This window comes from Phalacrocorax carbo, chromosome Z (genome assembly GCF_963921805.1).
Source record: "Phalacrocorax carbo chromosome Z, bPhaCar2.1, whole genome shotgun sequence".
Lineage (NCBI taxonomy): Eukaryota > Metazoa > Chordata > Aves > Suliformes > Phalacrocoracidae > Phalacrocorax > Phalacrocorax carbo.
The window spans coordinates 69,116,080-69,133,639 of NC_087548.1; the positions used below are offsets into that span (position 1 = coordinate 69,116,080).

General features: G+C 50.7%; 1 protein-coding gene across 8 annotated transcripts in view; it reads left to right on the top strand.

Annotated features, from left to right (window-relative positions):
- TDRD7 (tudor domain containing 7) overlaps window positions 1–17,560 on the top strand; it is a 54,622-nt gene that overhangs the window by 12,470 nt on the left and 24,592 nt on the right. For all 8 annotated transcript variants that reach the window (XM_064437827.1, XM_064437828.1, XM_064437821.1 and 5 more), the window contains 3 exons: window positions 933–1,146; window positions 14,562–14,647; window positions 15,796–16,013. In XM_064437827.1, coding sequence (XP_064293897.1) covers window positions 933–1,146; window positions 14,562–14,647; window positions 15,796–16,013 — 518 coding nt within the window. The remainder of the gene's footprint in view (window positions 1–932; window positions 1,147–14,561; window positions 14,648–15,795; window positions 16,014–17,560) is intronic.

Below are 17,560 nucleotides of genomic sequence, written 5' to 3' on the forward strand. Positions count from 1 at the left end.
CAGCAGTGTTCCCAGAGCCTGTGGGTCAGCTTTCCTTCACTGCTGTGCCGTTGTTATGTTTCTGTCATGTGGTATAGCGGGATCAGGCCCAGGCAAAGCCCACGTGCTTGTGAGTTGGCAGCTTGGAGCAGCAGTGGGTCTCGCAGTTTGTTCGTATTCCCCTGTCCTTGCCTGGAGCGAAGGGTCTTCTTGCTCTCCTGCACCCACACCATCAGGCTACCCTCTAGTTGGGAAGCTGAACGGGTGACTCGTAGCGCAGTTAAAGGACAATGATGGTACACCCACATTGGTTCGTTGTCACGCTCAGCACTACCCCTCGGAAGTGTTAGAGCCTACCAAAATTGTTGTGGTACAGCCAGCAAGTAGAGAGTGAAGCGGGCGAGAGCCGGTTTATCGCAGCGTGGCCTGGAGGCCAGTGTGGCATGTTGCTCTGCGGGTGTCATTTGGTAACCTCCGCTGGGTGGTGGGAGTTTGGGAGGAGGTGCTTGCAAGCCAGGGTAGGGAAGAAGAAGCCCTTTGGGTAGCGGTGCAGGAGGTGGCCAAGGAGGTGAAGTTAGGCTGCATGTGCTGCAGCTCTGGGAGCTGCTGCTGCCCTTGGGTGGTAAAGGGCAGCCTGACCCATAGGTTCCACCTGAGGCACGGCCTGCTGTGGCACCTCAGAGGTGCACGGCTTTTCCGAGAGCATAAGGAGAGACGGGTCTTCTGTCTCCTTCCCTGCTGCAGCGTAGCGGTGGAGATTGTGGTTTGTGAGTCCTTGGGTGCGAGCCACGATGGTGTAGCAAAGAGACCCGTGAGTGTGGCTGAGGGCGTGCTTCTTCTCTGTTGTTTGGAAAAGCGTGGACTCCCTGGAGGGAGTTAGGCGCTGTGCTCGCAGTGTGTTTGGGTTGGGTGGAGGAGGGCGCTACTCACAGCTATGTCTGCAAACTCTTTAGGAAAACCCAAAGGAACTTTGCGGCAGCCCAGGCCTTTGAGCGTGCCCGAAGAAGGAAGCAAGAGGCCTGTTCCTCGCCCGCCACGAGGCAGGGGAGTGGCGTGCGGAGTGGTGAAACCCACTATGGAGAGTACCCGGTCTGCCTTGCCTCCAGCTGCTGGGAGTGGATCATCTAAAGAAACACCCATGCAGAGGCACGTCACAGTGGTAAACAGGTCAGTGTGTGCACGTGTGTGTGTGCGCGTGTGCGCGCGCGAGGTGAAATGAAGTGCGGCGGACACTTGGATGCTGTCATGCCAGCAGTGCTTTTTGGGACACAGGAGCCCAGGTCCCCGCCCTTGCCAAAGGTGAAGGTTGAATGCGGGTCGGTACCTCAGAGGGAGGCGGGTGAAGGCAAAGGCCTTTTTGGATGCTGCTGCAGCTCCCCTGTGCTCCGGCCTTGTCCCCTGTCTTCTGGGGAGAAATGTGGCTGAAGGTGTCACACCAAGGGCGCATGGAGATGTCGCTGTTCCCCAGGCCCAGGGGGGAGCTGTTGTGGCCAGTGCAGTAGACAGCAGGAGGAGGTTTGTGTGTAGGTGACAGGTGAAGCTGCATGTTCAGAGTCATGGCTGTCTGCAGGTGGCTGCTCTTTCTCCTCTTGCCTGACTCGTCCGTTGCAGCGTTAGTGTTTGTGGCCCCTCTTGGTGTGCTCGGGCCCAGCAGCTGCCTGACGGTGTTTGGGTGAAGTGAGATGAGGGCTGGAGCTGCAGTTTTGCTGGGTTAGCAGTACATGCTGGTTTTCAGCCCCCTTTGAGCCTGGCTAATCCAGGTGGCTTAGCCAAGTGCTGCCCCATCATTTCTCTTTCTGCGTTGTTTTCGGCCACCCTGGGCCATCAGCTGACGGTGGCGAGAAAGCGTTTGCTGTTCCCTCATTGTGGCTGCGCTAAGTCGGCTGGAGCTCTGATTGTGGTGGTAATCCTCTGCGGGTCACCAGGATGGGTTAGAAGACAGCCTTCATTGAATGGAAATGGCAGCGGTGTGCCGCTTCCACGGCGGCATAGCTGTGAAGTGGCACGGAGCAGAGTGACAGCTTAATCCTGCCGTGGTGCCTGCTCTTTCTGGAAGACCCACAGAAAGCCAGCGCACCCTGCCCCAGTTGCCGGCGTGAGCCCCGTGTGCGTCAGGCGTGTGGGTGCCAGAGGGGAGGTGAGGATGTGCCCAGAGCACTCATGAGGGCAGGAGCTACTTCAGCTTTTGTGCCTGAGAGTGTAGCGTTTTACTGATGGCTGACAGCACTGCCTCATAACCTTCCTGCTGCTCCACAGAGGGCCCTTTGCTATGGCAGTGCTCTGCTGTCATGCTTTTTGGGAAGTTGCCCGTGGTGCTAGCGCTGTTGGAGTGGGCAGGTGCCTCAGGGAGGGGGAAGGCAGCCCTGGGGCTGCCAGATGGGTCTAAGGGGCTTTGCTCTGGGGCAGGGATCCTCTGGAGGGTGGGAGACCGTCCTTATGTCCCTGGGCAGCTGGGCTGTGGCTGTAGCAGCAGCTGTTGGGACATGGCCGGGCAGAAGTTTGGATCAGTGCAGAGGCGGGTGTGATGGCGGCAGGGGCCAGAGGCAGTGAAGGTGGGGTGGGCAAGAGGAGAACAGTGGCAGGAGCAAGGAAACCGGAGGAGGTGGCAGCGGCAGTGTATGGAGTGGAGGGTTTGGAGGTGGAGGCCAGGGCAGAGATGTGCTGTGTGCTGCAGGTGAGGGGAGTGAGGCCGGGCCCCAGCAGGGGCGAGGAGGCCTGAGATGGGCCTCTGTGCACCACGGCTGCGAATGACATGAGCATGGCCTGAACTGAGCCCTGTTGTTCTCCTCCTGAGCGGGGAGCTGGGTGGAGAAACATGTCACCAGCTATGTGCTCTGTTTTGTTGAGGCGGCTGCTGCCCAAGGGAGAGAAGGGCCAAGCCAACCAGCTGTGCAGGAGAGATGCTGGAGCAGTTGTGCATAGGCCTTCCTTCTTCTGTGTGTCTAGATGAGCTGGGTTTTTTGAAGTGGCACTTCCCTAAAAGGCAGAGATCCTTTGTCCTTGGACTGGCAGAGCAGAAAGAGCACTTACAGTTCACTCCAGGTTAGTTACTGGAAGGCCAGAAGGTGTTTTGTAGTACTTGAATCTTTGTAATGCTTGAAGGAAAATTAAGTGGATGTCAGCGCTATTCTGGCTCTTCTAATGGAGCGTGCTCCATCTTGTGTTGCCATCTTTGTTCTTCTCTGGCAGGTTCCCCTGAGCTGCTTTCAGGTAACACTGTTCTCCTGCTTTTGTTCTGGTGTCTGTTTCTGCCCTGCTCAGGAGGAGAAGCTACAAGTGAAGGTGCTTTGGCCTAGGTAGTTCTGGAGGAGAAGACATCTTTTGCTGTTGCAAAGGGTCCATATGCTGTCCTGTTAGCTTGGGGACATACTAGAGGGAGGGTTCATGGAGAAGAGGCACATAATCTGTTTTAATGCAAGGTTGTGTAATGGCTCACGTGACTGGATTAGTTTGTTTCAGCTTGGCCGGTTTGAAGCAGGACTGGCAAGATCCACGTCTGATGTCCTTGCTGCTGGGGATGTTTTGTGCCCCAGAGCTGCTGTGGTTGCTTGTGCTTTGAGAATGCAGGAGTGAAGGCTGCTTTGAGCCAGGATGTCCTGACCTCCAACCAGTGTGTGAATGAGTGGAGGTGTGAGCAGCATCCCCAGAAACCCTGGGCTCACACCAGCCCCGTAGGTGTCCGGCACAGACTCGGGAGCACTGTTACAGCAGCAGTGCCAGCACTTGCCTGTGAGAGTGGCTGAGCATTCTCAGCACAGAGTGGCTGAGAGATGTCATGAAGGCAACAGAGCTAGTCTCTGCCCCATTTCCCAGTCTGGGTTGAGGTGCTGCCTTTGTGCAGTTTCTCTGGGTTTGTTTTCTGACACCTGCCCTGCCTCTCCATTTCCCAAAGTCATAGCAAAGCATATCTGTTCTCTCACAGTTACACTTACGTGTCTTCAGTTTCTCCTTCTCTGTTGAGCATCTGTCCTGCTGTGGCGGACCTGTGCTACTTGCCCGGGCAGGATGTGCTCCCAGGCTTTGTCTGGGTGCTGGCTGGTCTTGGTGCTGCACCCAGCGTCGTGTAGTGAAGCCCCACAGTGAGGTTGCACATGGCAGTTCCCCTGTTGCTGCCAGAGTCTGTGTCCTGCCTCTCTAGTTCCCTATGGTGTTTTGCTGAGAGACTTCCGTGTCCACAGCTTCTGGGGCTTGCCACTGTGTAGTGTTGGGTGGAAAGAGAACAGGCTGTTTCTCCTCCCCCTTCTGTCACACCCAGATGACAAGGGGGAGATGCTGAAGGTAGCTGCAGTTGTGCCAGGCTGTTTTCTGCTGCCCTCCCAGGCCTTCTTGCAGACACTGCTGCAGGGTCTGACAGGCTGTCTTTGTTGCAGCAATCACTCGGTAAGTTCATGTCATGAGCATGTTGCTGTGGACCTGCACAACCACAGAAGGTGGGAGAGACTTGCTTGTAAGACTAACTGCAGAGTCCCGAGGCTGTCTGGAAGGCAGTGGCACGGGTGAGAACTGGCTGAGACGCTTCGTCATCCCTTGCTTGGACCAGCTGGCAGCATTTGCTGCTGGCTGCCACCTGGCCCTGCTGCTGAGATAGCACTGTCCAAGGGCCAAACAGCCGAGCTGGATGGCATGGGCCTTACCTTGCGATAGGCAGGGAAGGGCATGCCTTCCGTTCACTCTGAGACAGTTGACTGTGGGAATGAAACGTAACTGGCTGCTCGGTTAGAGCTACGCATGAGGGCTTGGCATGTCTGCATGGCTGGTCAGGCATTTATGGAGAGCTGGGCAGCTGATGTGTCCTCTTACTGCCGGTGTGGCTAGAGGCCTCTTGCAGGGAGCTGTTTCTAGCAGCTGTGGAGCATGAGGCCTTGTAGGCACCTGAGTTGTTCATACCTACATGCTGGGGAGAAGTGTATGGGCCTTGCCGCTGCCTGGCGGCATTCCATCCTGTCTTTGGTGATATAAAACCACCGTGGTCTGCGTGAGCAAGCAGCGCATCACAGGATCCTTCTCTGATTGCAGGGCTTGCAACTGATGATAACAGGGCTCAGAGATGATGTTAGCACCGCTTTGTTCCCTGGGAAGCTGTTGAACCACAGCAGAAAGCACAGGAAGATACCACATGAAGTCTCTTAATACTGAGAAATCCCAAATCCCATTTGCTTTCACATGCAACATAAGGGAATCACCAGTTCTCTCTTTATGGTTCCTTTTCAAGGTGTTCCAGATGGCATGGCTTGAGAGAGGAACATCTGCTTTCTTACTTGCTGAAAGCTTGCTGCAGTTTCTGCTGGCTTACCATGCACTCCTGTCAGCCATGTCACCTTCTGTGTGGCTTAAGGTGATAGAAGTGGTATGTGGCACTGTGAGGACTAGAATACAGCTACGGATTCCTACTGGGAGGTAGCAGTAGCAGAACAGCCTCCATTACCCGTGTGGCTAGCTCAGGGGATGGTTTTGCTTGCTGCCTAGCAATGACAGTAGTCTCTTCTGAGTCTTCTTCCCTTAAGGGGACTTTTTTCCTTGGGTATCTGTCCAGCTTGGAGTTGTCCATGCTGATAAATATATGTATAGAGAGGTGGGATCCTGGGTTTCTTGTAGGATCTGCATGACCAGTCACAGCACACCTTGTAAGAAGAGACTGTGCTGCTGCTTTGTGCGGGTATCTGAGTTGTGCCCAGAAGGTAGAGCTGTGATGCAGATGGAGTGCTAGAAGAATCTTTTTCAGATACCCAACAAGTGCAAGGTGTGAATGTGTGTTGGGGTTTCGTGTGGGTGACACTGCCTTTGTACTTTTTCAGTGTTGTCCCACTTGTGTTTCAGAAATGTGCTTGTGGTTGATATGCTGCTCAGCACTTCTGGGCACGCCTCTCCTGCTTTGGAAACTGCTGTGCTGGGCAGTTGCTGTTCTCATTGCTAATGCTGTGGGACGTGACCCAGAACAGAAATATTATTTTTGGTGTAATGATACCCCATAGCTGATGGAGGAGCAGAAGTTTCATCTTACGGGGTCAGTAAAACAGAGAGGGAGACAAGTTCATGTTAAATCTTGTAAGATGCTGCTTAGAAGAGATGTGAGTCATAGAATCATAGAATCGTTAAGGTTGGAAAAGACCCTTAAGATCATCAAGTCCAACCGCTAAAGTATCACTGCCAAGTCCACCACTAAACCATATCCTCAAGCACCCTTCTTTTAAATACCTCCAGGGATGGAGACTCCGCCACCTCCCTGGGCAGCCTGTTGCAGTGCTTGACAACCCTTTCAGTGAAGAAGTTTTTCCTAATATCCAACCTAAACTTCCCCTGGCACTGCTTGAGGCTGTTTCCTCTCGTCCTATCACTTCTTACTAGGGAGAAGAGACCGACCCCCACCTCGCTACAACCTCCTTTCAGGTAGTTGTAGAAAGTGATAAGGTCTCCCCTCAGCCTCCTCTTCTCCAGGCTAAAAAACCCCAATTACCTCAGCCGCTCCTCATAAGACTTGTTCTCTAGACCCTTCACCAGCTTCATTGCCCTTCTCTGGACACGCTCCAGCACCTCAATGTCCTTCTTGTAGTGAGGGGCCCAAAACTGAACACAGCATCCAAGGTGTGGCCTCACTAGTGCCAATTACAGGGGCATGATCACCTCCCTGCTCCTGCTGGCCACACTATTCCTGATACAAGCCAGGATGCCATTGGCCTTCTTTGCCACCTGAGCACACTGCTGGCTTGCGTTCAGCCGGCTGTCAGCCAACAGCCCCAGGTCCTTCTTTGCTGGGCAGCTCTCCAGCCACTCTTCCCCAAGCCTGTAGCGTTGCGTGGGGTTGCTGTGACCAAAGTGCAGGACCCGGCACTTGGCCTTGTTGAATCTCATACCATTGGCCTTGGCCCAACAATCCAGCCTGTCCAGGTCCCTCTGCAGAGCCTTCCTGCCCTCCAGCATATTGACACTTCCACCCAACATGGTGTCATCTGCAAACTTACTGAGGGTGCACTCAATCCCCTCATCCGGATCATCAGTGAAGATATTGAACAGGACCGGCCCCAACACTGAGCCCTGGGGATCACCATTCGTGACCGGCCGCCAGCTGGATTTGACTCCGTTCACCACCACTCTCCGGGCTCGGCCACCCAGCCAGTTTTTAACCCAGTGCAGAGCGCACGTGTCCAAGCCATGAGCAGCCAGCTTCTCCAGGAGAATGCTGTGGGAGGCAGTGTCAAAGGCCTTACTAAAGTCCAAGTAGACAATGTCCACAGCCTTCCCCTCATCCACTAAGCAGGTCACCTTGTCATAGGAGACCAGGTTAGTGAGGCAGGACCTCCCTTTCATCAACCCATGCTGGCTGAGCCCGATCCCCTGGGTGTCCCGCATGTGCTGCGTAATGGCATTCAAGATGATCTGCTCCATGACCTTTCCCGGCACCGACGTCAGGCTGACAGGCCTTCCGACCCTTCTTGTAGAGGGGCGTCACATTTGCTAGTTTCCAGTCATCTGGGACCTCCCTGGTTGACCAGGACTGCTGATAAATGATGGAGAGTGTCTCGGTGAGCTCCTCTGCCAGCTCCCTCAGTATCCTTGGGTGGATCCCATCCGGCCCAATGGACTTGTGAACATCCAGGTGAAGGAGCAGGTCAGTGACTGCCACGTCTTCAACAACTGGGACTTCATTCTGCATACTATCTCCGTCTCCCAGCACAGGGGCCTGACAACCCTGTCAGGGTTGTGGGAGGCCTCTTTGATTTGTGGATCTGCTCTGATTAAAGATCCATGTGAAGGCACATAGGGCTACCTTAATACTCTGCTAGTCTTGATGTCCTGTTGCTATGTCGTGGTTTAGCGGCAGCTCAGCCCCACACAGTCGCTCGCTCACTCCCCACCGGTAGATGGGAGAGAGAATCAGAAGGGTAACGCTCGTGGGTTGGGATAAGAACAGTTTAATAATTAAAATTAAAACAACAGTAGAAATGCAATGTAAAGGAGAACAACGAGAGGCGCAAAGCCCCGGGGGAGGGGGGGGGGAAGGGAGGGGAGAGGGGGAACGAACCGCCGGAACAAACTGCCCGCGCCGCAGCCGCTCGCCGCCCGCCGACCCGACGCCGTGCCGCCTCCGCACTGGCCCTGCAACTGCCCCCACCCCCCCCAATATATTGGTCATGGTGTCACATGGTATGGAATGAACCTGCCATTGGCCAGTCGGGGTCAGCTGCCCCCCACCATGGCCCTGCCCCTCCCAGCCCCCCCCGCCACGCGGCAGAGCGCGGGAAGCTGGAAAGGTAGCCGACCCCCACAGTGAGGAGAATTAACCCCTTCTCAGCCAAAACCAGCACATTCTCCACCCCTTATTCCATACCATTTACACCATGCCCAGGTCCCATATGATGCAATACAACCGTACCAACCACCACCCCTCCCCTTCCCATCCTTTAACATAATACAGACATCATTCCCTTAGTTCATGGACCTTCCCTGTACAATGTCCATTAAAAATGTCCATTGAGTTCATCCAGTCCATGACTCTGGGCTCCATCTGTTGTATCAGTCTTTCCGGGTGGGAGAGATGGTGTGTGGCGTTGGGTTGCTGCATACCGAGTCAGTCATCGTTCCATCACTGCTGCACGGCTTGTTTCATAGTTGATCTTCCATGGGTTGGGAGGCTCGTACTCTGATATCATTGGTACAACACAGAGGTGACACACAGTATTATATAGCAGTTCACATTGTGCCATGCAGTTCATTGACTGTTTTCACCCAAAATCAAATCCCCTTGAGGCACACATTGGACTTCTCCATCCTCCCGCATCACCCACCAAGTGCACCCAGGTCCTCGAGCAAAAGCAATCCCACGAATGGGTTTGCCTTTGCCGGAGGCAGGAAGAACCCAGACTGTTTTGCCCAGCATACTTTTTGTGTGCACTACAGGGACTCTATCCCCTTCCACAGTATCTAGGATTTCTGACTGGGCAGGGCCAGCTCGGTTGGCAGATCCCCTTGTGTTGACTACCCACGTGGCTTTTGCTAAATGTGTATCCCAGTGCTTGAATGTCCCACCCCCCATTGCTCTCAGTGTAGTTTTTAACAGTCCATTGTACCGTTCAATTTTCCCAGAGGCTGGTGCGTGATAGGGGATGTGATACACCCACTCAATGCCGTGCTCTTTGGCCCAGGTGTCTATGAGGCTATCTCGGAAATGAGCCCCACTGTCTGACTCAATTCTCTCTGGGGTGCCATGTCGCCACAGGACTTGTTTCTCAAGACCCAGGATAGTGTTCCAGGCAGTGGCGTGGGGGACAGGATATGTTTCCAGCCAGCCAGTCGTTGTTTCTACCATTGTAAGCACATGGCGCTTGCCTTGGCGGGTCTGTGGGAGTGTGATATAGTCAATTTGCCAGGCCTCCCCATATTTATATTTCAGCCATCGTCCCCCATACCACAGAGGCTTTACCCGCTTCGCTTGCTTGATTGCAGCGCATGTGTCACATTCGTGGATAACCTGTGCAATAATATCCATGGTCAAGTCCACCCCTCGATCACGAGCCCACCTGTATGTTGCATCTCTCCCTTGATGGCCTGAGGTGTCATGGGCCCACCGAGCTAGAAATAGTTCACCCTTATGCTGCCAGTCCAGATCCACCTCAGCCACTTCAATCTTGGCAGCCTGATCCACCTGCTGGTTGTTTCGATGTTCTTCAGTGGCCCGACTCTTGGGGACATGAGCATCCACATGCCGTACCTTTACAACCAGGTTCTCTACCCGGGCAGCAATATCTTGCCACAATGTGGCAGCCCAGATGGGTTTGCCTCTGCGCTGCCAGTTGCTTTGCTTCCACTGCTGTAACCAGCCCCACAGGGCATTTGCCACCATCCAGGCGTCAGTATAGAGATAGAGCACTGGCCACTTTTCCCGTTCAGCGATGTCTAAGGCCAGCTGGATGGCCTTTACCTCTGCAAACTGGCTCGATTCACCTTCTCCTTGAACAGTTTCTGCTACTTGTTCGGGGGTGAAACTCCAAAACACTGGGGGTGCCCACTGCCCTAGGCATTTGCCCATGCTATCCCACATGCCCTGCCACTCGTAACTATCAAGCCTCGGGGCAGATTTCTGGGTGATATTCTTAAGTTGCTTAGTCAAAACCAAAACAACCTGCCCAAAAACTAACAATAAGTGCACCTTAACCACCCAAGGATGTTCAAGGTACAAAAACGTTGTTGTAACAAAGGCACAGACATCATAGAACAAAGTTGCAAAGGTATTATTCTGTATTTCCTCCATATAAAATCTCTCAGAGGAGGAGGTATAATTGCTAATTGCCTCAACAAGGTGGTATCTGAAGTACAGTAACGGTTTCAGCAAAAACCCCAAATACCAGATAAAGCTGAAAACGAGTGTATAACAAATCTTGTAGGCAAAACATTACTAATCACAGCAGAACACAGCAGATTCAACAAACCAACACCGATTTTTAACACCAACTGCAAAAAGGACAACATGGTGCTGTGACCAGCAGCTGTTGTTATCTCCAACCCTTGAGCCCCACGTTGGGCGCCAAAAAGACTGTCGTGGTTTAGCGGCAGCTCAGCCCCACGGAGTCGCTCGCTCACTCCCCACCGGTAGATGGGAGAGAGAATCAGAAGGGTAACGCTCGTGGGTTGGGATAAGAACAGTTTAATAATTAAAATTAAAAGAAAACAACAGTAGAAATGCAATGTAAAGGAGAACAACGAGAGGCGCAAAGCCCCGGGGGAGGGGGGGGGGAAGGGAGGGGAGAGGGGGAACGAACCGCCGGAACAAACTGCCCGCGCCGCAGCCGCTCGCCGCCCGCCGACCCGACGCCGTGCCGCCTCCGCGCTGGCGCTGCAACTGCCCCCCCCCCCCCAATATATTGGTCATGGTGTCACATGGTATGGAATGAACCTGCCATTGGCCAGTCGGGGTCAGCCATCCCCACCATGGCCCTGCCCCTCCCAGCCCCCCCCCACCACGTGGCAGAGCGCGGGAAGCTGGAAAGGTAGCCGACCCCCACAGTGAGGAGAATTAACCCCTTCTCAGCCAAAACCAGCACATGCTACTAGCCTCAGCATCATACTTGACCCCTCTCCTACCTTCTGAGAGCCCAGGTGAAGCTGGGAAGATCACCCCTGATGTTTCTGCAGCTGGTGAAGTTTGTGGTTTCCTCCAGAGATGTCCCCAAACTCCAGAGACAGCTGGTCTCCCTACTGGCCCCTTAGGCAGAGACCACCTGCGGAGCCTGCTTGGTGCATGTGTAGTGGCTGCTGTGGTCTGGAGGTGCCTGGTGTTCACAGCAAGCTGCCATAGTTCTATGGAGAGCTGTTTTGGTGCATTTGCCACACTGACTTCTCCACTGCAGTTCTTCCTTGGGTATGTGTCTTTGGGAGGTGCTTGGTCCTGGTCTTTGAACTCTTTTTCTCCAACTCTTGTCCCCTTTTGCTTACAGTGTATGTAATTATTCCACAGCTGATTGTTTCCAAAACTGTCCTAGTGAGCTACACACTGCCGTGACCTCTTCATTGTCAGGAGCTCATTGTGCTGCATGTGCTCCAAGTATAAGCTGCTGCTCTCTGAGGGACCTCAGAAGAACACCTGCAATCATGACATTTGTGTCCTTTCTGTGGGACAGCACCTCAGAGAGGAATGTCTTTAACAGTGTAGCAACAGTGTACACAAAAAAGACCTTGAGTTCCTGTGTAGTTTTATGTGTTCCCCTGGCTTCAGAAGCCAAATATTTTCAGTAGACTTTGACGTGGCCACCAAGAAGGTGAGCATAATCATGTTCAACAGCAAGACTGAGACACCATCCAGATAAAAGACCAAATAGTGAGGCTGAACGTATCAAACAGAAGACCATCAACTGTGTTATTAAGCCCAGATGCTTTCCTTTTGCCAATGTCATTTTAATGCTGTCATGGTTTTAGCTGGGGTAGAGTTAATTTTCTTCACTGGCACGGTGCTGTGCTTTGGACTTAGTATGAAAACAATGTTGATAACACACAAATGTTTTAGGTGTTGCTGGGCAGTGCTTGTACTAGCCAAGGACTCTTCTAGCTTCCCATGCTCTGCCGGGCACGCAAGAAGGCGAGAGGGGAGGGGGCACAGCCAAGAGAGCAGATTCAGACTGGCCAAAGGGGATATTCCATATCGTGTACTGTCATGCCCGGTACGTTACCTGGGAAGGGCCGGCCGGGAGAGGGAAGCAGCAATCGCGGCCTGGGGACCGGCAGCATCAGTCGGCGGGTGGTGAGTGGTTGTATCATTTCTGTTTTGGCTTTCTTCCCTTTTTCTCTTTTTATTATCATTATTATTATTATTATTTTATCTTAATTATTAAATTGTTCTTATCTCAACCCACAAGTTTTTTGCTTTTGCTTTTGCTCTTCTGGTTCTCTCCCCCATCCCACAGAGGTGGGGGGAGTTTAGTTGTTCGACTGGGGCTGAACCACAACAATCCTTTTTGGCGCCCAACGTGGGGCCCAAAGGCGTGAGATAATAACAGTTGCCGGTCACAGCATAGACTCTGTTCTCAATATTAGTTTATCCGATTGGCACCATACTCTTGATTTGGTGTGTCTGTTAAAGATTGGTGTTGGTTTTTGTGGTCTGCTGTGCTCTGCTGTCATTAGTGATGTTTTGCTTGGGAGAGTTGTTTTTAAAAACATTGGCCTTGAGTTTTATTTGGTATTTGAATTTATATTGAAGCTGTTACTGTGCGTCGGGTACCACCTCATGGATACAATTAGCAATTATGCCTCCTCCTCTGAGAGTTGTTTTTTTAATGGAGGAAATACAGAATGGCACCTTAGCTACCATCTTCTATAATGCCTGCTCCTTCATTACAACAACTTTTCAGTATCTTGAACATCCTTGGGTAGTTAAGATGTGTCAGTTGATATTGCTTTGGCAGACTGTTCCAGCTCTGTCTAAGGTTAATAAGCAATTTAAGAATATCATCCAGAGATCTGCCCCAAGGCTCAATGGCTACGGGTGCCAGGGTATGTGGGGTAGTATGGGCAAGTGCCTAAGACGGTGGGCACCACCAGTGTTGTGGGACTTCACTCCTGAACAAGTGCAGAATCCTGAAGGATTAGTAGAATATTTGGAGGAAGTATGTTGTCACGCTGGCAATCCCAGAGAGATATAAATCACTGCAATGTGCTGGGGCCTGGCCCATGGCTATCGAGCCCTGTTTAACACAATTCAGAACCCCCAAGGGAAAGAGAAGGCCTCTGGATCTAAAGAGACAAAGACAAGGAAAGCGACAAGCACTGCAGCCACTCAAACCCCCACGACAGATGCTGCAGCTACTCCAACCCCGGTGACAAGCACTGTGGCCAGTCAAACCCCCTGGATAGATGCTGCAGCTGCCCCGACCGCGGTGTCAAGCGTTGCAGCTGAATCAGAGGATCCACCAATGCCAGTATCAGTTGCCCCCATACACAAGAAGAAATCCTGGAAGAGGAAGTCAACTCCTTTAGAAAGAGAGGATGAAATAGCAGGGCCATCACGAGGAGAGGAGAAGGAAGAGGACGAACTCGTACAAGAAATGGAAACTACCCAACCCCTATCCTTGAATGAGCTGTGAGATGTGTGAAAAGATTTCGGCCATCATTCATGTGAGCACATTGTCACCTGGCTGCTCCAATGCTGGGGTAACGGGGCCAGCAGCCTGGAATAAGAGGGGAAGGAAGCCAAACAACTGGGATCCCTTTCTAGGGAAGGGGGCATTGACAAAGCATTTGGAAAAGGGAAACAAGCCTTCAGCCTCTGGAGGTGACTCCTGTCCGGTGTGAGAGAAAGGTACCCTTCTAGGAAGATATTGTATATGACCTAGGAAATGGATGACTGTGGAGAAAGGTATCCAGTATCTAAGGGAATTAGCTGTGCTTGAGGTGATATATAATGACTTAGATGATCAACAGTCATCCAAAGACCCAGATGAAGCCCAGTGCACACAACCCACGTTGGGAAAGTTTGTAGGGAGTGCACCATTGATGCATGTGAACATATTGGCGATAATGTCCTGAAAAGATGACGAGGCACCAACAGTGGTGGAGGTGATTGATAGACGGTGGGATTATGAAGCAAATATCTCTTCCTCTCTTGTCTTGTCTCTGGAGAAACTGTCCCAGAAGTGGGTTCAGCAGCTCGAAGAGGATATGTTCTACTCCCCACCAGTATGGACCAGTATCTCAGCCATTAGGAGTAAGGGTCCCTTTGCTCAAGAGAGACGATACACACCATGGGGCACCCTATGGTTCTACCTGCGTGACCATGGAGAAAACATGAGGAAATGGGATGGAAAACCTACCACCTACCTCAACCCTAGAGGTAGTTGCCAACTGGGGCTGAACCATGATGTTTTGCTTCTGACAATAGTTGGGATAATAAGAAAACCTAGAAACCACCTGTTGATTGTCTTCTTACTGCTCATCAGGCTCTCTTCCAAGTCAGGACATTGTGAATACTGATCTTGTGCAGGGGGCTGCTAGGAGCATGTGAAATATATTACATTTTATGTATAGGTCTTGTAAGCAAATGGAATGCTATTCACAGCCAGGAGAATTATTTCAAGCAATTTTCCTTTGAATTTTAGGTCTGAGAAGAGACTAACTGTCCCACCACGGTTTCAAAAGGAGTTGCAAGTTCACCTGTCCAGAAGCTCTTCCGTTGATTCAAATGGTATGTTTGCCCATTAATGACATTTTTGTTGACTGCTCTCATTAGATTGGATGTTATCTTAAGAAAAATCCGTCTTAGTACTTGTTTTGAATGAAGATAGGTTTGGGTGAGAAACCAAGTTCTTTGAGGGAACCTTCTCACTCTGATTTCATGGTGCTAGGGCAATGTGCATGTTTACTTGTCTGCCTCTCTGTCTTCCAGGATTGTGCAGCAAAGTAAATCACAAAACTAGTGTGAGTAGCTTGGAAACAGGAGTATGCTTAACTTCACTGCCTGGTTGGGGATCTGGTATAAGAGAGTGAAATCCTGGCTTTCAGGAGTAAGCAGCACACTAACCTAGCTGTCCAGAAAATACCCTCCTGTGTGCTTGCCCCCAGCAGTTGTGCAGTTGATGGGCTTGTCAAATGATTGTTGCTTTCTTTGCGACCAGTGAAGCGGATTTGTGAAGCTTCAGGTATGGTAGCAAATACACCCCTCCAAAGGAGTAGAGGACCAGAGGTGAGGGAGCAGGCAAGCTAGTGATGTGAACCTCCAGCTGGGATAATGACTGCCTTGCTCCTACACACGATGTATGAAACTGCCCAAAGCAGCTGGACAGTTGCTGTCTCTTTACCTGCTCTGCTGGAGGGCTTCCCTAGGTGCAGTATCACAGAAAGGCTGAGTGCTGGTTCAGACTTTTCCATAGGACATACCTTAGAATGGAAGGCAAATCACTGGTCTGTTTTGTACATCTGTCTGAATTTAGAAGAACATCCTTGAGTGTTTTGCTGTATCTTTGTTGTTCTGTTTGTACTTGTAAAGAAATTATCTTGTGTCCCTCTTGGGACACTGCCTCAGTGCAGCCTCTCAGCAACAGCATGGCTGAGGGTTCTGTAACCTCTTCCAGGATCTCTTCAGAAACGTCTTATGAAAATAACTACAGTGATTGAAAATTCAGTTTCAGGTCAGTTACTAAATGTCTGAGATTTCCACTGCTCTTTCCAATAGAAGGTGACTGAAACAACCAAGTTGGGCAGGAGAGCCACATTTTAGAGTTGGTGTTATGCTGGCAGCTCCCATGCTTAATTTTTAAGTAGGTAGGTAATTATCTGTCTTGCCTCCTGCTGATAAGGCCATGTTTGATTCAAGGTTGTATTTTTGTTTAACAGATAACTTGAATACATCCATTGCAGAGACACATACTGGTGCCTCTGGCCCTTCCACCGCGCCTGTCAATGAAGTTCAAAGTCGCATTAAGGAGATTCTGAGCCAGTGCAGCAGTGGTGTCTGGGTGTCAAAGATGCCACAGATCTACCGGGAAATGTACTGGGAGGAGCTTAGCACAGCGGTGCTTCGTCAGCTTGAGAACTGGCCTCATGTGTGCACAGTAAGTATTCAATGTATTTTTTGTGGAAGATGCCAGTATCCTACATATTTCTGAGTGTTCATTTGCCAAATGTTATTTTATGAAGTCCTGCATTTCCTTTCACCATATGTAGCAGTGAAGGAACAAAAAAGAAAAAAAGAACATCTCCTCCCCAAATTGTAACAATGCCTTCAAAACAACACCCAAAAAATCACCATTGGATGGACTAGCACTTTTTGAGAAGAAAGGTCAGCCTCTGTGACCTCCTGGAGCAAGTGCTCTGGGTTGCTGAGTTGCCACCTCTAACTGACCCCAACACTGACAACCCAGTTGATGACACTTGCTGTCCATGCCATGGTTTGGTTTTGGGTTTTTTTCCCCCCGTTGCATTTTATGCTTTTGCTTGTTGGTGGGTTTATCTCCTCTTAAATCTGTAAGCTACCAGCAAGTCCTGTGAGAACAGTCTTATGTCTGTCTGTAGTTATTCTCTTTCTGTAGCGTTTTCCACAGGTCTTTCCCACATCTTAAGTCAAGGTTACAGAATTTTGCTGTGTAAGTTAGGCTTATGATACAACACTAGATGAAAATGAAGTGTGATAATATTGGCTAGAGACATTACAGCTCAAGCAGTTCCCAGCCTGCCCCCTCCACCCTGCCCTCCCCGACATCTGTTACCTTCTGATCACCAGGGCCATCTTTTACCTGTTAGAGGCCTGTTACATGAGTTGCCATCACTAGTGAGTTAAGGGGCTTAAGCTGCAGTGCTTTTATCTCTTCTTCTGCACTCATGGTTCATTTAGGGTATAACGCAACTTTGCATCTAGGCTTTGTTTAGCTTTATTTTAACAAGCCAGTCATATCAATGACCACTTTCAACTTCATCAGCATCTGTCAAACTGTGGCACCAGAGGAATACATCATTTGCATGTGTGTATTGTATTCTAACACATATATAAGATGCATTTGTGACATCTTGCTGCGGACATCAGTAACGTATGCAGCTGCCAACAATTTGGCTGATGATTGGTTCCTGTGCTATCCGTAGAGCACGCTGTTACATTTTGAGTTACTTAATTCATGCAGCAAATTTTAGTCTTTTTCTTAGCTCATGTTCCAGACGAATGTTACTGTTCATTTAGGATCTTTGTTCTGTGTTCATTGTCCATTTGTTTGTTAACTTTTGGGTCTACCTCTTCTTCCTAGCAAGCAAATAAGGTCATTTTGGTGTAAGTAAACAGTCATTAAATCTGTGGAACATTGTGATACAGCAGGCACAGTACAAGAGCAATCAGAACTATCTGGTTGTCTTGGCACAGTCAGTCTTACTTCAGAGAACTGTTAATGAGCCTGTAAAGCCTGTCTCAATTTAGTGATGTATGTAGACCATCATCATGGCTCTGGCATGGAGAAGTTTGAACTGGGACCCAGGCCTTCTCTTATGAAGGCTACCATACATCTCTTAGATATAAGCAATGTTTATTCCTGATTCAAAAAAGTTGTCTGCAGGTGTACAGCTCTGTAGATCCTTAAAATGCTAGAAGGCAGATTGTACTCTTCAATATCAGTAA